At 39.4% G+C, this 22,627-nt stretch overlaps 2 protein-coding genes across 2 annotated transcripts in view; one reads left to right on the top strand and one right to left on the bottom strand.

The window, feature by feature from the left end:
* TG (thyroglobulin) overlaps nucleotides 1-22,627 on the bottom strand; it is a 146,922-nt gene that overhangs the window by 39,643 nt on the left and 84,652 nt on the right. The window lies entirely within an intron of this gene.
* On the top strand, nucleotides 1,100-21,868 carry SLA (Src like adaptor). Its single transcript, XM_027712039.2, has 8 exons — nucleotides 1,100-1,198; nucleotides 6,182-6,275; nucleotides 11,550-11,649; nucleotides 14,903-14,989; nucleotides 16,312-16,415; nucleotides 17,859-17,990; nucleotides 19,510-19,642; nucleotides 20,574-21,868. The coding sequence occupies exons 2-8, from the start codon at nucleotides 6,215-6,217 to the stop codon at nucleotides 20,791-20,793; spliced, it is 837 nt and encodes a 278-aa protein (XP_027567840.1). The 5' UTR covers nucleotides 1,100-1,198; nucleotides 6,182-6,214; the 3' UTR covers nucleotides 20,794-21,868.

The raw sequence follows: 22,627 nt of genomic DNA, 5'->3' as shown, positions 1-22,627 counted from the left end.
CCCAGAGCACTGGCTACAATGCTGTCTAAGCTGTTTGCTGTAGACTGATTTGCTTTTTAAGCTCCCTAATGCTTTCCTGTCCCTTCAAACTGAGGACTGCTAGTACAGCCCATCAAAGAGAAAGGATATTCTCCTGAAACTACCATAGCTCCAAATTTTGGCATAGCTTTGGGATTTGATCAGTGTTTCCTTGTTCCAATAACAATTACACAACATTTCTTAGTTTTCATCATCAAACAGACTGGCATTACAATAAGCATCTACTTGAAGCTACTCTGGTGCGAAGTAGGAAGTCTCCATGGGTTTGCTCGGTTTTCTGTTTTGTTTTGGTTTTTTTTTATTTATTTTCCTATACAACATCAGGTATACGAGCTTTTCAGACCACATCTTGATTATAAAAGCAAAAGGCAAACATTAATAAATTCCTTTGATTTCTATTCGTATCCACAGTACTATATTTTTCAGTGCCCTTAGTCAGGTTATTGAACAGGTCAGTATCGTGGTTCACCCACCTCAGACACTGAGATGAAGAAGGTCCTGAGGCTTCCGTATTTTGTACAACTGATGTGAAAATGGGTTTCATAGACAGGCTTTCAATCCCTATTTCTTCATTGCTGATAATAAGCTTATTTGCAGACAGAGGTATTTTTGGGTACAGAAGCAAAGCTTGAATTCCTATTCAGACTCTATAAGTGAAAACAATGTTTTGTGCCTCTTCCTGTCTGTGTGAAAAAAATAGCAAAACTACATAAAACAAAACAGTTGGGGAATGGGGATTACTGGATAAATAAATTTGGAAGAAGAAAAAAAAAACCAGAAACCGTTTTTGTGTAAGTAATGTAAACCAGGTTATTTTTACTCATTTTTTATATCTGCTAAAACCAGCCCCAATGTAATACGTTAAAAACCTCCCTGTTTTTCTCAGCCCATAGATAAAAAGTGCCTTCAGTAGTGACTTGCAACAGGAACCTCATCTGTTGCAAACACTTTGAGCCTTCCTTATTTCTCAGAGAGGAAGTATGTGGCCTGTTTGGCAAATGCTGCTCTACATGACAGCGTGAACTTCACAACACACTCATTCGACCGGCTGCTCCTCGACTTGATCAGCTAAACCTTGCTGGCAGCATGAGAGCAGTATTATGACTACAGCTTTTTTCAGAAATACTGCAACCTGGAATACCATGCCCAGCATTTAAAGGTAATCATTGCTCTGATAATGTTTTAGATTATCTGCATACGGGACCAAATGTTTCAATTTTATTTATTTAAGAGGGAGTTCTATTTTATTAACAATGACAGTATTCAGACCATGGATTTCAACTACCACCAAAGGTAGAAATAGAAGAACCTGCCTTGATCCTTTTCTTAAGGAATGATACTAAAGATAGAAGGGACAAGGAGTATTTCTGCTGAAAGCTTACAGTAAGATAGATGCTTAAGCCGTTATGCTGAAGCAAACTGCATTTTATTATAACCCAAAATATGAGCCCACAGATTAGTGGGCTTTTTATTCAAAGTGTTAGAAGTGTGTATAGTGTGGTATTTCTGTGTTGTTTCATGGTTGCATGTTTCTATGAATTACTCTGATCAGAGTATTATGTTGTTCTTTCTAAGTGCAAAGGTACAAGTGCCTCAAAGCTGAAAGGATGTTGATTTTGATTGACAACAAATTGAGGGAAATTCACCAAAAAATATACAGCTTCTGAAATCTAATATGTTTTTTTTTCCCCCACATGAAAAAATAACAGGATGCTGGTGCTTTCATTTTCAAGCCAAATGGGATTCAGACATTGCCTGTGAACCTTACTGAGAACTAAATTGTAAGATATTGGCAGTATAGATGTGGATGTCAGGAAGCAAAAATAAAATTGGATATAGCATCACAGGAATGATGAACGTCCTAATTTTACTAGTCTGCAGTATTCCTTGTAGAGGGGCTTTACTCGGCTGCTTATTTGCCTTTTTATTTCTCTTATTTTTAATTTCTTTATATTTACTATTGCGCAATCATTTTAAATATAACCATGAAAAAGTTCTTCCAAAGGGACAGACTTTCCTATGTTCTACACAGGGACGGAAGGGGAAAACTGTACTACAGGTTTTGGGGACCCCTGATGTAGGTCAGTGGGATTCCCGTCTTGACAGCTGAAGAATTCGCATCTGTTGAGAGTTTTGCCACTGATAAATAGGACGCAGAGCAGGACAGAGACTTCAGATGTTTCCTCACCTTCCTTTTGGCAGCAAAGATCACTAAGCACTAGTAGCTGTGTGTGTGCAAACAGTTGTGGCTGCAGCAACCGCCTTTCCTCGAACAGCATGTGCACAAGTGGAAAGGGGAGGGGAGGAAGGACCAATGACTGGAACACTGCAAATGTGATCTTAATGGTTCAAATCAAATTTCCACACAAGCCTGAGGAGGTGGCCGGTGAGTGGGTAGAGCTGCAGGTGGATTTTCGGCTGCAGCCCAGCCGCCCAGCGGTTCCTCTGAGCTAAGCAGCAGCTGCACTCCTCCATGCAGGGCTCGAGGTTGATAGGGTAGAGTGACTTTAGTGTCTATCATTTCTCCTCAATTCTTCCCAAATCCCCCTCAATGAATTATTTCCTTTGGATCTGGCATAATTATGTGCTTCTATGACAGAGGGATGCCACCTCTACTCGTATCCCGAACTCTGTCATCAAGTTTAGATATAAGGAACGAATTTTTTATGGTGAGGGGGGTGAAACACGAAAACAGGTTGCCCAGAGAGGTTGTAGATGCCCCATCCTTGGAAGCGTTCAAAGCCAGGTTGGAAAGGGCTCTGAGCTACCTGATCTAGTTGCAGATGTCCCTGCCAAGGGCAAGAGTGTTGGACTAGGTGGCCTTTAAAGGTCCCTTCAATCCCAATTATTCTATGATCCAATAAGTTCAAGTGAGATTCAGTGCCTGGAGCAGATTTGCTATTTCAAAAGATTATCATCTGTAAAACTGTTACTGTTCTGCTATTGACTTCAGTGATAAAAAATGATTTAGCCACAAGATCTCTAAAGCTTCTGGTAAGTGCAGTTTTGCAGGGTATCTCCAAATTTCAGAAAACCAACAAAAAATTTATCATGTAGTGATACAATGCATTTATATTGTGGTGCCAACAATCAACACAAGCATGAGCTACTTAAGCCATTAGGTTCCATTACTCACTTGAGAGTAAAGTGCACCTTTTAATCACTTCCGTTAAGTGAATCAACAGCAAGGGTCGCAGCTTTCCATTTGTTTATTTTTATTGAACACTTCTACCATGGTTCTAGAGAACATCTTGAACTCTCTATGACTTTCATCTCTATCTAAGACTTTATGCTACCAATGGCAGTGACGGTAAAAGAGCACGGAAAATGCAATGAGATACGGCAAACGCTAATGACATCAAAGTCCAAGACATCATTACTCTTCACTGCTACTGAAAGTACTTTATAACATTCGTATTTTCTGGAAGTCAGATTCCTCCACACCTAAAGCAGCAGCATGGGGCTGCATGCTCTGTCCTGATGATTGAGGTTCTTAGAGAAGAATGATGCCTGAGGGCATCGGTCTGGTGCGGCAGAAGTGAGCCAGGTCAGTTTTGGATGTGTTCTGCAAAAATACAAAGTAGGAACTTGCCTGTTGTCCAGTATTTAACCCCTCTGGACTAGACAGTGGTTTCATTGCAAACTACATATAAGAAAACCTGCCAAAAATATTTCAGATGTTTTTAAAGCAACGTTTAGAGTCTCTAGAAATAATGAAGGTGCCGTGGCCAAACATGCCATGCTTTTAGAAAGTTTGTAAGCATAAGGTAAAATTTTCAGAACTCTTTCTATCATGTACAAATACTACCTATCACTTTCCAAAGTGACTGAGGCACACCTGAAATTAAAAATAGAAAAAACGCCCTCGGTCACAAGTCTGACACTAGTAGGATGACTTGCTTTCCTGGCCCTCAAATACCAAGACCCAGCATATCTGGGTACATAGAGGGGTGTACAGAGGTAGGACCCTCACTTTTATTTTTTTTCAGACCTTTGGAAGACAAAATTTGAGCTATTCTCATCTAAATAACAATTGTATGTGTCAAAATTATATACAGGCATAAGATGTTTATGCTGTCATTCTTGCCATCTACCTGGAATTGCACAACGCTTTTGACAACTGCAGCTCAGTTACTATACATTGAGCAGGATTTGAGTTTCCCTTTTAAAGTACTGCAAAAATGCAGGTACTAGAGTGCAGAGTTCAGCAGAGGTTACCTGTCCAGGTATTTATCTCACTTCCCTGGCTGACTTTTTCAGTCCTGTTGAGCTCTCTATTGCTGTGCCCAGGAAAATTTCTGACTAATTTGAAGATGAGCCAGGAACATCTATAATATCTGTAGCCAAAGTACTGGCTGCACTACTTCTCTGGGTATACTTCTTAATGGGATACAACTGAGAAAAACATTCAATAAATTAATATTGGGTCTTGCAGAAAAATATTCATAGTTAGATCAGGAAATTATGATCTTGCAAGCAGATAATGCCTAAAAAAGTGAATTCAGGTTTCAGTCTTGGTAATTTAGGTGCATGTAAATGGAGGAAGATTTTTTGCTTTCTATCAAAAGGGATCTTTTTTTTCAAACATGAATACCCAAATAACTTATTTAAATTTATGACTGCTGTTTTATTCAGCTTCTAGACTTGTTCTATCAGCCAGTTTTTTGTTCTTGTGACAGTAGATTTCAGACGCCTGTCAGAAACACATTGGCACAGCTGCACCCTACAGATGTGCCACAAGCTCATTCTGAGTGCAGACAGCAAAGGGGTAATGTGCCATTTGGCCAGAGAAATAGAGAATTCTAGCAAAGAGCCTTTGGGAACAAGCACTAAGAAGTTTGGAAATCAGATGAGGTAGAGTCAAACTGTGCACTACCATCTGTTCTAGCACTGATCTCCTTGCTTCAATAAAGGACGAATTTTCTTTCCTTTGAACAGCATTTTTTTCTGTAGGGTGTCTTCCTAAACTGGCTGTACGACATAAAAAATTTATGGTAATAATCAACATACTCAAGTTCTGCCAATCTTATTCCAAAAGACAATTAGTAATAAAGTCTTGCTGATGTTAGCAGTTCTGTTTCTCAGAGCTGACACCTCTCCAGTTGACACCATCAGGCTCTAGCCTGCATAAGTAAAGAGCAGCACACCAAAGTCAGTAATCATTTTTTAAATACTTAAGCTAGAAAAGACAAAACCATGCAGAATAGCCACACTATGCTGCTACAGCTCCTGATATCATTTTCACAGGGCAATGGACAGAAATATATTTTTGAAAAAATAATTACCCATTTGCTGGTGTTGAGTTACTTTGCTTTAATGTACAGTTTTAAATAGATATAGCTTATTCTCCCCTCCTTCTAAAAATATACCATAGCAGGAGACACCTTCCACATCCAACGGGTTTTTCTCTCAGTCCTCTGTCAGGGAGAATCAGAATGGCTGCAGCAAAGCCATAAGAAGGAACTATTCCTCTCACAGTATTTAGTTCCACAATTGTCTGATATTGTTTCTTGTACATCCACCAAAACTTTTAAAACAAGTATCTGAAGAATTTGCACCACTGGCTTTATGCCGGAGGACTGTTTTGAGATGAAAAAATTTTTAGGCAAGGTGTTACTTTAAAAAAAAAAAAGTAAAAAAAGAAAGAAAAAGGAGGAAAAACAACGTTGTCCACATTTGCTGAGAACATGACTGCATCAGAGAAAACCTAGCAAGCAACGTTCTATGTGTTCTATAGTAAAGCAACATACACACAGCGTTGGAAACCAGGTACATCAGCCTAAATAGATCCTTTGTATTTCCAGAACCCCAAATGCTGAAAAGAATATTTTGTATATGAAATTATTGTATGGGCATGGCTCTGCTGTTACTTCCTATTGTGCTGAGGTACTGGTAATGGAAACTTTTACTACATCGTGTTCTTCTGAGCAACTTCCTTAGCTGTGGTTTTCTGCTATTCCCCTGATAAAAGCACTAAAGTGGTGAGAGTTTAGCAAGTATGTAAAACTCACACAAATTTGACACAAGAGCTCTCAAAAGCAAAACTGTATAAAACTAGAGACACCCAAACTAGGTCATTTCTCATCTGTTGGCACAGCAGGTGTTATTCTGATGTTAAATTTCAATATCTCCTTTGATTTAGTTCCGAAGAACTTTGGCGGAATTAGAGAGCGCAATGGGAAACACTGTGAAAACTCCAAGACCATCCGAAGAAACAAACATGCTGAGCCAAACGGGTAAGCACTCATTTCATCTTTCAAGAGAAAACGATGTTCGAAAGATATGGTAGATTCATGTGTCTTCCTTCACCCGCCTGACGTAGTAAGAGCAGACAAGTGCATGACTGATGTGGGAGAAGGACTTCCACTAGACAATGCTTATTTTTAGCTACATTCTAGCTCATTTTCCAAGAAGTACTTTGACAAAAAATCCTAAATGTTAAACTTATTATTTGCCTGTGATCCTTGAAAGATGTTCCTTCCAAATCAGAAAGCACAGAAACACCACTTCAGAAACCAGAAATTCTGTGTTTTGACACAGATGCATGGGATATTTTATAAAAATTTGTTCTTGAAGTTTGGGTTTCCTTCATTTAGGGTTATAAATTTTAATGATGTTATGCTTACACTGAACTTCATGCCCATCGTAGCACATAACCAACTTGTCTCCAGGTTTATCGATAAGGGTTATACAGAAATACAAGTTTCACAAGGGAAGCTGCCAAAGGTGACTGCAACACATCTGCTCTATGCATCCACATGTGAATAAATCAGGTTGCAAATCCCTCCCTGCCACTTCCATAGGCTGGTAGAGGTCAGGTATCTGATGGGGAAAGCAGGAGAGATGTCATGACCTGCTGCTCCAAACTGTGAGTGAGTGGGTGGAGAGTCAGTGCAGCCTCAGCTCTCATGATGCAGTGAGACAGGCAGCTGGCACAAGAGCTGCAATAAATCACCCCCTGAGGGTGAGGAAGAGAAAAAAGTTTTGATTTTTAGCTTTGGGTTTGGGGTGGGGGGTTTTCAGTTACTTTTTTTAGAGGGGGAAGGCATTAATCAAAATTTTTGGGGTTTCCATGAAAGCTGATCTGGCTGGCTGCTCATTATTATAAGGATAGGGAATCAGTTTGGTTTCATTATTGCTGCAAGGAAACCAAGCCCTTCTTTTAGCATGGTCAGGAACCAGCTGATATGAGCGGCCTTGCAGCCCTAAGTCCTAATAGAGCAGAGACAAAATACGACCCAGAGGCCCATAACATAAAATGACAATTTTTAATTTTTTTTTTTTAAGAGTGCGTTATGCTGATATTCCCAACAGCTGCTGCCACGAATACCACAAATAACCATCCAAACCGAGACATGCACACACTCAGAGCAGGACCTCACCGAGGAGCATGCCATGGCTGTGACCAAGTTTGTACTGTTCCTGCACATGCTAAAACTCAGGATTTAGCAGGGCTAAAAACAACTGCATCCCTTCCTGCGACATAAATAGAACACACCCCTAAAAAGATAATTCAGCAAACATTGATAGGACAACAATTACAAGGGGAAAATATCCATTTAGAAATTCATATCTCAATCTACTTGCACTCTCCTTCATGTCTCGAACACTGAGAAAGGTGATTTGTTAATCCTGACTGACCTCCTGCTAACACCCGGGCAAAGAACAAGTCTCCCATGGCTGCAGTGGCATCTACCAAGGGCACAGAGATGTCTTGGACACTCCCACAGCACCAGACACCTATGCTGAAACATTCAAAGGCAGGATTTTAGCCACAAAAATTATCGGAGTGATGGAACACCTCTCCTATGCACCCTTTTAGCAGCGCTTGTTGTCATACAACAATGGGCGATGGTTTTAAACTAAAATAGGGTAGATTTAGACCAGATATAAGGAAGAGATTTTTTACAATGAGGGTGGTGCAACACTAGACCAGGTTGCCTAGAGAGGTAGTAGATGCCCCACCTCTAGGAACTTTCATCAGGTTGGATGGGGCTCTGAGCAACCTGATCTGGCTGAAGATGTCCCTGCTCATTGCAGAGAGTTAGACTAGATGACCTGTGGTCCCTTCCAAGCCAAACTGTTCTATGATGATTCTATGATTTATCAGCCTACATAGCTCTTTAGATCCATCTCTTAGTCTGGATCAGACCAGCATCTTTCATAATGGCTTAGACATTGCTAATGAAAGTTGTGAATACAAACATTAGTACTGTCCTGCAAATCCTATGGAAAAAGACTTCTAGAAATGAACCTGGTACTCAAAGCATATGTTGGGATCAATCCAGTGAGTTTGTATCTGTTTGTCTTCCTGAGCAGATCAAACTCCAAATCACATTACAAAACACAGAAGATTTCTGCCAGGTCAGGAAGAGCCACCTTTGATTTAACTGAGGCAGAAGATCCAATCCACAGATTACAGTCAAAATAGTTATTAGGAAGAACAGGTTTGACACTGGTTCATTTCAGTAAGACTGAATAAAATGAAGGACTGAAACAGAAGGGAAAGAATGAAAGGAAAGAATGTCCAGCAAAAAGGGGGAAGAAACAGATAACCGAAGTCTGCAGATTTGATTTGCAGTGTGAATGTGTTCATCAAACCCCTTGTGCTGCCTGAAAGCTGCACTGAAAGCAAAACCTTGTGTTTTCCCCACCACCAGTGTACCAGTCTTGGTCCCGAGAAAGGGAACAGTGTAAAAGCTGCATTTCCCAAGGAGGCATTTGGACTCCAAGGATAACTGCACCCACCTGACAGCACATTGCACGGGCATCCCTGGCATAACCCAGGTATTGATAACAGTAGCCAGGGCAGCAAGAGATCAGCAGGGATTGTGAGCCCACTCCCTCTTCTCTCCTCCCTTGGGACCCTGAATCAAAGGTTAATCCCTACTGAGCTGCACTTCCATAGCTCTTAGTTTCCAAGCTGGCTGGTTCAGATCTACTTTGGGCACCAGAGTGTGACTTTGCAGTCACACCTTTCAGTGCTGCACAGACAGTCTCCGAGATGCAGAGTGCCCTCGTTCACCCCCTCTGGTACACACCATGCCATAAATTATAGTATTTCTGCTGCACAGTAAAGCTGGATGATGCATGAAGTTCATTCCCAATACAGCCATGGACTACACCAGTGCACAGTACAGCAGGTTTTTAAGGGTGATGAGCTGAATCTGGATGCTCTGCCTGTGCTCTTCCTACACTCTTATAATGTTTCTTAGCCCATTCACAATGAATAATTTGAAGGATGCGATAATCAGTCTCACACTTTGCAACACATTCAGGGATGCAGACATCTAAAATTAGCATGTGTTTCACATTCATTTCCTACTCTTAAAAACCCACTCAGTATTAACACCTGATTCAGTGGAAATGATTGTGCTTCGATCTTTCCACTCTAACTTTTGATGTGTTCCATTTCAGATGTAACCTACACTTGCACTGCGGAGGAGAGCCTGTGTTAGAAAAACTTAGCCAAATCTTTTTTCTTTTACAACTAGAAAGTGTGGGGAACTCATCAGATCAAATCTATTAGATCACTGAGTGGAGAAAGAGTGTAATATGTTTAGTTCCTGTTTCCAGTCTTTTGTGTTTGTAAGGAGCTAGTCTGGGTTCTGTGAAATGTTGTAGAGTGTGGTGGGGTGCTTTGCGTGACCAAAAACCCCAGTGAGGTTTGATTTAAATACCAATTAAAACAAAGTCCTCTTTGTGAAGAACGAGGAGCCCTCTACACTTTAAGTATATGTAGTTTAAGAGGTAACATTTGCATGGATGTGGAAGCTAACACTATGATGAATTCCCTCCTTTTCAGAACTATAAACTGGCATGCAAAATTGAAACAAAAAACAAATATAAAGATGAAAGTGTAAGCAAAGTAACACAGGTCTTGCTAGAGTAGAGAAAAAGTCACATACTCTACAGTGCGTAACGAAATGCAAACCACCAGCACACAAGGAAGAAGAAAAGCACTTGTTTTCTGCCCTTTCAGTATGGAAACAGAACATTTATAAATAAACAACAGAACTTTAAAAAAGGCATTGCTAAAGACATTGTCATTAAGGTCAAAATAATTATATTCCATGTAGAACTGTTGTCTTACAACCTGCAATGAGAAATTAAGTGATGGTACTTTATCCTCATTTTGTAGTTCTTAAAATGTACCTTCTGGCCTGTATTTGTAGCCCTGGGTAAAGATTTTGTTTTGTCAAAAAAAGACTCTGCACCAATGCTTAAGTCTTGTTAGGCCTCAGGTACTAAGTAGTTTCATAGACAGAGAAAGTGTGACCTAAGTTTTCTGTGAGGAACAAGGAAGCAATCAAAGGCTTAGTACAGAATTTCTTCAGCAGGGTTGAACTGTATAATAAATTACAGTAGATTAACCACAACAATTGTCTGTACTGGACTAGTCTTGTTTAATTCACTCACACTAATCAACTAAGAAAACCATGGCAATACTAATACTAAACACACTGTCAAAATAATCATAGAATGGTTTAGTTCGGAAGGGATATTAAAGATTATCTAATTCCAATGCCACTGCCATGGGAAGGGATGCCAAGCACATCAGGTTGCTCAGGGCCCCATCCAGCCTGGCCTTGAACACTTCCAGGGATGGGGCATTCACAACTTCTCTAAGCAACCTGTTGTGTTTCTTTTCTGCGTGTTTCCTTCAGCCTTTTATTGTTATCAGTGTGAGTTGTTTCTAAGGCCCTGAGACACACGGGCTGAAAACACAGAGCCAGTTTCAGCATTCATTCAGGATGTTGCACCTAGGTTTCCCTAAAAAGCTGTCCTCCTTAAAGAGAAATTAGCAAGGAATCTATGTTAAATGAGAAAAACTAACAAGATACAGAAGTGTGTCTAATTCTCTGTCTAATTACTTTATCTCCTACCCCAAATTCATTCCCATTTTTGCACATGTTGAGCTACAGAGAGTCCAGTTTCCACACAAAGGGGAGAACAAAGTGCAGTGGTTGTTCATCAAGCTCATTTTAAAAAGTGATGGAAATGGGAAATATTGGCCAGACTCTCATTGACCTCGATCTAAACTAATTTCATACCTTTGAAAAGGATCAGTGGCGCTAAATGATGGAACAATTCAACATGCATCTTCCTTGTCTTAAATATAATGCTACAAAACTGTAGTTAGAGGCAATTACAGTGCCATTAGACAGTGGCATTAGTCAAACTGCGTTACTTCCTAATACTATAAATACTTACTAATTTTTCTAGTTTCAAAATGAATATGTCCTTTAAATATGGTAATTACTAGAAAAAGTGGTCTAAATTTAGCTGCTTACAATTAACTAAATTACTTTTTTCATTTCTAGCATCTTCACATTCTTCTTATAAAGCTCGAGGTTCACCTTGAGATCTTTATGTTTACCAAGTGACATTTCAGAGATTTTTTTCCCATTTGATCTACTACATAAAATATATCATACTTATTGAAAAATCCATTTCTGTTTCAGAACTCTATCTCTGTTTTAAGTGATGTTTTCTTTCTCCTTTAATAGGCCAGGAGAGTGACTTCCTTGCTGTCCTGTACGATTATCCTTCAGCAGACATAAGCCAACCTATATTTCATGTAGGGGAAAAACTACGTGTGCTATCAGAGTAAGTTGATCAATTTATTTTTAAATTAGGTTTTATTACAATTGATGCTAAGTTCTGTTTTATGCACCTGGTCCAAACTGGATGCAGTTCAGCAGAACAGAGTTCAGAACTTTCAGGAAGGATGCTTAGCCATGGTGTAAATTTACCTGTATTTTAAGAATTTGGGATCACAGATTGTTCTTTAATTCTCAGATTCCTCTAACATGGTTACTTAAGCTGATTCAGACTCTATTCTAAAATAGGACTCAAAACAGAAATCTGCTTTAAAAAATGATTTTCAGAAGGTATTCCTCCAATGTTAGTGGAAAACAGATTAAGAGCCAAAATAGTTTGAATCACATAAAATAGGAAAATAATTCTGAAATTCTATATGTCAAATGTATCTTTCATTTTCTCTCTCATCCTTCTTAATGCAGCAATCCATTATGATTCAGTCTTAGAATTTCATCCTAGATTTAAGGCAAATCTAACAAAAATAAAATAAAAAGTAGCACTTTTTTCCTTCTTTTTCTATTTTTTTATGGATTTTGCATTTTCTTAGTGGGGAAAAATAAAAGTCAGTGGCTTCCCAGTCAGTTCCAAAATTTATCAGCCCCAGAAGGAGGCAGGCTTAAGAGCACTGGTTGAGACTGACCGTAAAATGAAAAATGGAAAGTTAGCAGCCCTGATATTCTTTTATGCACAACTTGTATTGGTGTACAGTGACCTCCCAGAAGCTGCTTGGCCTCACAGCCACGCTTTGCACTGCTCAAAATGAAATGAAAGATTTCATTTTTGCAGCTGGCAGAGCAGATGGATTCAAGGAGAGACCAGACACATTCATAGCGGAGAAATCCTCTGAGGACTTTAAATTCATAAAATAAATTCTCTACCTGAGAGAGTCAAATGGTTGGAGGACAGAAGTACTCAAGAGAAGTATCATGGATGGTTGATGAATTCTCAGACTCTTCTGCAGGCCACCATGACCTGCAATGGCCTTTGTCAGTCACAAGACACAGGGTTGTGTGGACCTTTGGTCTGACCCAGAATGGCTGCAGTTAAGCTCTGCTTTCGCTGCTTCCCTGAACCTAAAGGTCATAAGACTGTACCACTAGATAAATCTTCTGCTGATAGAGAGCTTCCCTAAACCAGGGGGATTCTGCTCTGGTAACTTCCAGCAGTTTAAACCTTGCTCCAGTTTGCATAACATACATGACATGGTACAACTGCTTCAGCTTGGAAATTCCAGCTTAAAGCCTCAATCTCAGCTTTCACCAGCTACAAGCCCTCACACCACCACACAACTGCATATGCCTGTATAAAAGGTAATTATATGTGTGGCATATCACATGCATACACATGCTGCAAAGTACAATCTACTGGAAGAACAACTTCTGAAAGAACACGTTTTTGCAGCAGACGCTTTTGGTATGTTTGCCTGTTGTGCAGTGATCAAGAGCTTCTCCTGACAGTAAATAAGAGGCAAAGTAAGCCTTGACGGGAACTTTCCCCTTCCTGTTTTAAATCATGAGCTTGTTCATAGAAGACAGTTCAATGCCCTATGCAAACCATAGTGTCCTAATGAAGGACATGTTCTTCTCTACTGGGGTATGTGCTGATATTGGTAGGAACTATTTGACTGCAGCATCTTCCTGCTCATAAGCTGTAGGCATACTCTTCTTCTCAAGTCATTAAAATAATTACAATAAAAAAGAAGAATAGTATGGCAGAACCAGAGCACAGGTGATGAGGAGTCACCACAGAGAAGTCAGCATGAGCAGGGAGCACATACTGCTTTTACAAGGGTAGCTTTTCAGCCTTCTGCCAAAGCAACGATGTGCAGCAGCAATCAGCCCCACCAGTCCCGCCAGGAACATGATATATGGAATCTACATAGGAAACACAAGTCCTCACAGATATTTGTGGTCGCTCTGGGTTGGCAGGATTGGATAAGCACCACTGACACAGTTTCTCACTCTCCACATTTGTCAGGCACCTTTCATTACCAGATGAACAACTGCATTTAGGTGGCAGCAGTCAACCCAAATGTCCTCCAAGATCCCCCCTCAGATTACATAATTTCTGTAGCTCCTGCCCCAGGAGACGTGTGTTGCTTTGGTAATTTTAATCATCACAGGGATTTTTCAGAGTTAGTAATATTAAAGTTTGGAGCACAGGAGATGATGAGTCTCTCCAGTTTTTTCTTATTGCAATTCTCGGTTCTGTCTAGGAGAGTTGTGAGGAAAAGAAGACAAAAATAACCTAAAATTCTCATAGATAGTTTCATGTCAGCTGGAAAACCACAAACAAAACTTGTGGGGCCCTGAAATTTCCAGCTCCAAGCAGTAGATACTTCTCTTTTTCCCTCAGCATTCTGGACCATGGTCCCAGTGGCTGTAACTCATGACATTTCACATAAGAGTTTTCAGGTCAGCCGTTTTGACATACACTGAGACTCTGGTCTGCAGTCTGGACATTATTTGAGAACCTTTATATGAAAACCAGCATTCAAACACAAGACACTATTATTTGGATTTAAACTCTTAAAGTGAAGGTGGAGAGAACCCATCACTCATCAGCATCCTTGCACTATCACTAAAGCTCTGCAGCATCCCTGTGAAAATTTGGTACCCTGGATTTCTGAAGGTATTCAAAAGCCAAAGCCAGCATTCCGTATCACAGCAAAAAGTGAAGATATATTGGTGAAAATACATATGTCCAGTCACCTGGCTTCAGCTACAAGGTCTTTTTCATTGGAGTCTGGTCTGCAACTCATTGAAGACAAGGAAAAGAGCAAACCACAAACCAGGTTCTTTTGGACTGAAAGCCTGTTCCAAAGCAAACACAATCCATTTCCCAAGTACCTCTATCCTGATGTTACAGGAGTGACTACAGGGCTGTCCAGACACAGCACATTCAGCTGTAAATGAAATATCTTGGGTACAAGTACAAGTCTAGCTGTGGGAAGGCAGAGCACAGCACGGTTTAACCACTAAGTATTTACTCTTCTTCTTCTAACTACAGAAAAATATTTTATTACTTACGTAATTTAAATGGAACAAATGTAGCTTATTTCTGTGTCCAAACTTAATTCTCAAGTAGGTTTAGAAATGGAACAACTCTAAATGGAATGAATTTGGGTCCCTTTCTGAACAAATAGATTCAGGAGCACAGAGAGAAGGTTACAGGCTAACCTATATGTCCACTAATTTCCAAAATGAGGAGAAGCATCTGAAATGCATCTGAAAATATCCCTTCTTTTGCTTTCACACAGTGAAGGAGGCTGGTGGAGAGTCCATTCCCTTACAACAGGTCGAGAAAACTATATTCCAGGAAAATATGTAGCAAAGGTTTATCATGGGTAAGTTAATGCATTTCCCACAGCCTTTCAACACTGTTTCTACATATACTGCTCTGATTGGTTATTCAGTGTCATAATCCAAACCATGGCAATAATGACTTGACAGACAGAAATTTTATTTATTGACAGTCTAAAATAGATCCTTTGAAAACTGAGAACATCAAATCCACATATAAATTTAGATTAAATGAAAAGGAAAAAATCTTTCTGTTAAATGCTGGAAAGGGCCAAAACCACCTCAATTGTCACAGAAGATATTTAACATACTTCCATTGCATGAACTGATTTCTAATTTTAAGACATTGATAAAGAGAGCCTATTTAGAATGAATTTTTAATATTTACAAAGAGTAAATTTTAAGCTAGGTTTTCCCATGGAAAACAGACCAAAAAGAACAAATAGAAACACTAATAAGTCATTCAAGAATGTAAACTCTCTCACTGGAAGAACTAAGGAAATTCAGAGATTTCTTGTTGCCCTGGACACCACTCAGGGGAAAAAAAAGAACATTAAAGCACACACTGAGAAGTTTTCTGGCAAAAGTTTTAATACTTGCCTAATTTTAAGGATATGAACTGTGAATTTCACTGTGAACTATGCAAGCGCTTTTATATTCTCCTGAAACAGAGATGCTTTCCCAAAGACAGGGCGATGGTAATGGAAGCTACTGACTGAAACCTTCCCCAAGATCATTTTGATGACAGCAGACTAGACCAAACACATGAGAACAACTTTAAAATAAAATGCCAGTAACTCTAGATCAGCTGAGCAAACCCAGTTACATGGTCAGACACTGGCTGTGGCAAAACACAGCAGTGCACCAAGCTGTGGTGAAAATTAGTAGGACTAATTCTTTTCTCTACAAAGCTGATTAACTTAAATGGCTGGACTGTTCCCTAGAAGAAGCAAAATAATTCTAACTTATCTGGGGTTTATTTATGATACAATTTGGGGTTAACAAAAGTGGTTTAAATGAAAAAGAGACATTTAACTAATGCCACAGATGTCATCAATATACCATATGAATCAGTCTCTAGAAATTCAGATCAAGACAGCTCAAAAAGTTTTGTTTTCCTTAATAAGTCCAAACCTTATTCATTCTTCTCTTTGCCTCAAAAAAGTTAATGGAACTCAAAAACAGCAGAATTTTCTCCATAAACTAGGGAAACATGCCTGAATGTAGTTCAGGGAATAACTGTAGAAAGCCACAGTGTTATTTTTGCAGTCACTTTTCCTGGCTAATGCAGCACATTCACAGCCACATGCTGCTCTCTGTTTCACTGCTGTCCAAATTTCAGAATTTGTTTTTTCCTGCTTCACAGCTGGTTATTTGAAGGACTGGGAAGAGAAAAAGCTGAGGAACTTCTACAGCTACCCAACACCAAGGTCGGCTCCTTCATGATCAGAGAGAGTGAAACGAGGAAAGGTGAGAAAATACAGTTTTCACCCCCTTGATCTCATTAACATTAACAGTTTTACAGCTCATTAATTCACTCCCTGTCCTGCTTCATATGGATCAGTCCAAACCCAGAAAATGCAAAGGCACCCAGTGCAGCACGCCAGTCTTCATCAGTCACCAACATTTTGAGCAGTGCTGGAAAGAGGGTTAGTGATAGCCATGGAAAGTTCCACGGGCATCAGCACAAACAAGACACAGTTGTTTAAACACTATTATTTACTTTGGTCTCATGCAAACCTTATGAGGCAGTGGGACTTCTCAATTTTGTTTACTTTTTAAAAATGAAATGCCTTCAGTTTTGTTTTCTTTCTCTTGCTACATGGGTATTGTACTGTACCAACTTTATACTTTTATTCTCTTCAATGGCAACATAGAATCCTAGAAACCCTGAGTTGGAAGGCACCCACAGGGATCATTAAGTCCAACTCCTGGCCCTGCACAGGACCACCCCAAGAATCACACCATATGCCTGAGTGTTGTCCAAATGCTTCTTGAACTCTGTCAGGCTTGGTGCTGTAACCACTGCCCTGGGGAGCCTGTTCTAGTGCCCAACCACCCTCTGGGTGAAAAACCTTTTCCAACCTAACCTCCCCTGGCACAGCTTCATGTCATTCCCTTGGGTCCTGTCACTGGTCACCACAGAGCAGAGCTCAGTGCCTGCCCGTCCTCTTCCCCTCACGAAAAAGTCGTAACTGCAATTAGGGCTCCTCTCAGTCTCCTCTTCTCCAGGCTGAACAGACCTCTCACGTGTAATGTGCTGTCTTCCTTTTCTGAAGCACAAGAACATATCCTAATGTCATGACACTACGGTTAAAAGAGAATAATAAATCATCTGCTCTGACTTCTTGTGTACCAGAGGCCAAACAGTTTTTAATACCTATACTAAATTCAAAGAAATTTAAGATTAGCATTCAGTCCTTGTCAATAAATGCTGCATAACAGTTTTAAACAAAGAAACGGAAAAATCCAAGTGGCCACCTCCTATCTCCTGCCAGGACTGCATTATCAGGTCTCAGCTACTACATGAATTGAAGCTGACTAAATCAGCACATACCAGCCTGTGAGTCTGATCTCCCTCTTCAGCAGAAGGCAAACAACTTCTGCAAAGGCCTATTTCCTTTACATCATTTCAAAAGATCCCCTACCAGCAAAAATACAGGAAAAGCACACCAGAAATTTTAATTCAACCAAAATCTCGTGCCTTGATGTTGTACTCTTTATTTTTCTTAAGTATATATAAAAAGTGTATTATATAAGTAGAAATTAGGATGGCCACTTGGGTCTTTTCAGATTTTTCTGGGATGTTTTGGAAAATGGCACCATATCTTACAGATACTCTGGTTGTAGTCACTCTTATCCACCCAGAACTGCAGCTCTACTTTGGTGTAACTAGTTCTTCTCTTTCCCCAGGGTTATATTCCTTGTCAGTGCGACACAGGCAAGTGAAACATTACAGGATCTTCCGCCTTCCAAATAATTGGTATTACATCTCTCCACGTCAAACCTTTCAGTGCCTTGAAGACCTGGTCAATCACTACTCAGGTAAAAAGAAGTATAGAATAAATCTATTGTCCACTGGCAACTGTAAAACTATATATCAAAGGCTCAGAACAAGAAGTTTTGCCTATGTCCAAGACTTGCAAATACTGCCACAATGCAATGGAAAAATTGTTGGCTTATAGTCTTTTACTTTATTTCTCACCCTAAACACAAATATGCTGCCCTTAACAGTACAACTGAAATCAATCCAAGAACTCGGTTAAATAAAGTCAGATAGGCTTGTATTGGTACATGATATTGTATGCCCATGTCAATAACACTATTTGGGTCAAACACTAGTGTCTAGCACTTCCCTAGAGAACATTCAAATACAGTTTGGAGGTCAGCGGAGGTCAGGAATGCCCAGCCCCTCTCAGAGCACACAAAGTCAAAGTTTGAGCATACAAAAATGTTCAGCTGTATGGATGCCATGTACCCATGGTTCTGGCTTCCAGAGCCAAAGTACAGCTCCTGGGTCACTGTGTTTACCAGTATGAACATCTCTGCCATTTATTTGTTTATCATATAGACAGGCAGATAGCATTCGGGCATGCAAGACAAGATTCTGTAATCACATTTCTCCTAAGAACCACTACAGCACACAACGTTAAAACAGAAAACTCTCGGAAATGTTGTAAGCTTCTTCCCTATCACTTCAGAAGAAGAGTATGGCTGGAATTTATCAGCAGAACTTAGCTCAAGGAGCTCAAACTGTTAGCTCAAATCTAGATTCAGCTGTCACTGTTACTAATATCAGTCCAGTGGATGACACTTGTTTCAATGGCAGTTTTCCAGATTTATGGCAATTCAACCTGGGTTCAGAGAGACAATTTTACAAACTGCACAATTAAGTGGCTGCAGTTACCATACATGATAATGAGAACATTTTAAAATGAGGAAGGAAATTGCAATAAACTAATTGCCTAAAAGTTACAAGAGAACAATAGGTTCTGTGCTTTAATTAGTAATGGGTACTCTGTAATTTTTAAAGTGTGAAGTTACCGTACCTGCATATTTCATAGGTAAATGAAAAAGTGTACTTTTCAAAGAACAAAGTACTTTGTACTCTGCAAAAACAGTACTCTGATAAACTGGGGAGAAAAGTCATATTCACATTCAAAACATGCTAAAGAAATGTTCAAGTCCAACAATATAAACAGAGGAGTAAGAATTTGGACAGGATTTTTATTTTTATATTTATATATATATGTATATATACATGTATATATATGTACATATATATATGGTTCATGTTTCTGCTCTGTCACAAACTTCCTTCTAGTCTCTGAGCAAGTCACTTTATCTTTCTGTGTCTCAGTTCATCACTTGTACTGTATAAAATATACTCTGTGATAAATTAAAAGGCAAAGGTATGAGGAAAGGAAAAAGTTAAGCCTGTGTTACTGTGTCCTTGCTGAGAACACACAATTTACTGAGTCCAAAACTGTTTATCTGAGCATGTGCCAAGGAAAGAAAACAGTGTCAAACACTAACTGTCTGTGTATTCATTTTCCCCATTCAGAAGTTGCTGATGGTCTCTGCTGTGTCCTCACAACACCTTGTCTTACCCAGTGCACTAACAACAACACCGTGACGAATCCAGTTCCTCCTGTGGTGATGAGGAATAAAAATTTCAACTGGAGAAACATTCACAGGTACCACATTCAACACGGGCTGCCAGAAACAACAAGGGTGTTTTCCAGTCCTTGTATATCCTTGTACTTGCAACACAGAAGATGCAGCCATTTCCTCCTCCTGAGACCAGTTTTAAAGATTAGACAATCTTCTGGCAGCAAGTTAACCCATGAAAACTGGATGCCCAACTCTCTAACTGATAATCTACATCTAACTTCGAAAGAAAGTATAGTTAGCATTTAATCATTTCTGCTATCCAGCTATCCACATATGCAGTCCCCTTGGGACTCCTGAGTCCTTTCCAACGAGGGGGCAGGAGTAAGAGCCAGGTCACAAAGCCTGGTCAGATCCACCACCACTGGCCCACCAATGTGCATTGGCTTTCAAGGTGAGCCCCAACAGAAGGAGCTCCCCCTTGTTCACATGGTGACCATCCATTAAGCAGCACAGGTGCAGTGAACACATTATCCCAGACCTATTGAGTCTCTCTCAACACACAGCCCAAATTGAAGTTCATGAGATTTCTAATATCACAACTGCAACTAGAGAAAGTAGGTCAGGTTTCAAAAGCTGGGGAAACAACCACCCTCAGAAACAAATGCACCTTTTACTTTTGAAGTGTAAATTTCCCTCCACTACTCGTCCATCACAAAACATATTCATGCTTACAAAGGCAAGAAAATTTTGTGCAGTATTGAGGTCATTTTTCCTACAGATTAAGAAGAGAGTATAGTTGCTATTTCCTTTTCAGATGCCAAAAAATATTAAGATATTACTGTTGTACTGGTTTTTTTTGAAAATTGCTAAGTGACAGAAATTTTCAGTGATTTATGAGGCAGGAATTTTTTTATACAACAAAAATAACATTATTAGGTTTAACAATTGTTAGTAGTATAAAAATAGGCTGAGTCCAAGTAGTTGAAACAGTAATAAGATTTTGTTCTTTTAAAGGTTGGAGGTGACTGAAGATACCAAAAGCACTCTGGCAGCAATGGATGACTCTTGTCTCAGCTATGGCCTGAGGGAAAGTATTGCTTCCTACCTCTCCCTAACAGAAGATGACAACGCTTCTTTTGCAAGTGCCAGAAAGAAGAAAACCCAATCTCTTATATACACAGGGAACAAACGTAAAAGTGCCCTTCACTTGCCACCTACGTACTACGAAGACTAAATATAAGACAATCAGGGGGAAAAAAACCAACAACTGAAGTGTTAGAAGAGAAATCCAGAGCATCCCGTGGTCCTGCAGTACTTCAACAGCTAAGAAATACAGGCACCCCAGCTGGTGACCCAACTCTAGAACTTCTGCATTTTCTCTTCTGAATGCTACCCAGAGACTTTCTCAAGGGTGTTATCTCAGCCACAGCATATGCTGGGAACGTCCCCAGTGCACCTGAAATTAGAACTGGCTCACATACAGGATAAACTGAGATAGACTCCAAATCAAAAGCCAGGTGAGGCAGGTGACTCTTCAGCAAGGGTGATGCCCAGCACTGTACAAAGATGACTGCATAGGGAAGGACTAACTGCAGCTCAAGAACTTAAATTAAGTCTTGCTCTGGTATTCTCCACAAAGCTGAAAACCACCTTCACAAAACCTATCTACACTGGAAAAAGGAGCGTTTTTCTTCTCAAGGCAGAATTATCCATTGTCATTAACAATGGGTCAGAAAGTTGTCAATAACTTCAAGAAAGTATTTAACACCCAGCATCCAAGAAACATCTGATTATATTGACTCCGTACTTACTTTTTAGGAGAAAAAATTAAAATCATTGACTTTGCAAGTTGCATTTATATCATCTGCTGGCAATGGCCTGCAGTATCATAAAGTAGTCACAAAATTAAGAGCAGGCTTAATTCACTGAGAAAAGCAGTTCCTGCTTATCCCTGAGACTGGAGTACAGACTTATCCAACCATGTAACTCAGCTGCTCATAGTGTAGCAGATATAAAACAGAGAACAAAGAGGGGGTTAAGCGAAAAGTAAAATGTGATAATATTGTGCCTAACTGCAAAGGTTGGCTTGCAAAGGTGTGACCTTTTATGTGTAGAGGAATATATTTTAACTTCATCTTCTGAAGTAAGCCACATATTTATGTATAATATTTATATTATTAGCAGCTTTTAAAATAATTAAACTAAGAGAACAAATCACTAACAGTGGATGTCAAAGATTTTTCCTAATTTCTTGTCTGAAGAGAGTTATGTCAAATAGTAATAACACTTTTCATCAAATCACTTAAAGATTAAAGGGTTTTCTGAAGTTTCATTAATTTTTCTACATGTATGTACCCTTTGCTAAGGGGATAAAAAGCAGGTAGCATGTTCCTTTGAACTTCCCTCGTGATTGCTTTCGAAATCAAGCAATAACTCACATCTGAGGGTGTAAAAGTCCGCAACTTATGTTCTCAAGTTGACATATTTTCAGTCCAATATTCTATTGAACCTTTTTGTGCAGATTTGAATAATGAAGATTTGGAGAAGTAGAGAACTTCTCTACTTCTATGTGTGTGTGTATATATATATATCTATCTATCACCTGTAAACACATCTGTATGCTCTTTTGATCTTGTATCAGGTCATTTGCACTAGCAAGAGAGATTCATAGATGAATGTATTTCACAGCCTATTGAAACACATTTCAGAATGTACAGGATGAATGTAATTGGCTGGTAAACATTGAACTCCTAAAAGCAAAAGAAACTCAGAAACTCCAGGCATTTGCATAATCTCATCACTGTTACTGATCATTAATATGTTACAGTGACTGCATTTTATCCATGAAATATATATGGGGAGCATTACAGATTTCTAAGTCATGACTTGTATTTATTAATTAAAATAATATCCAGTAGTTACTTTGTATTGCTTTTAGAAAAAGAAAAACCTAGTGTGCAACTAGTTCAAGCACTCAGTCTTGCAATGCCACTGCCAGAAGATATCCGACGGAACACAACAAAAGAATCCAAGAGCCCATACAATTGGTAGCACTTGGAACACGCTCT

Source organism: Pipra filicauda, unplaced genomic scaffold (genome assembly GCF_003945595.2).
Source record: "Pipra filicauda isolate LSUMZ 115617 unplaced genomic scaffold, ASM394559v2 scaffold245_size1146780_pilon, whole genome shotgun sequence".
Classification (NCBI taxonomy): Eukaryota; Metazoa; Chordata; class Aves; order Passeriformes; family Pipridae; genus Pipra; species Pipra filicauda.
The sequence above is the reverse complement of the archived record's forward strand: the minus strand, read 5'-3'. Positions and strand labels throughout refer to the sequence as shown.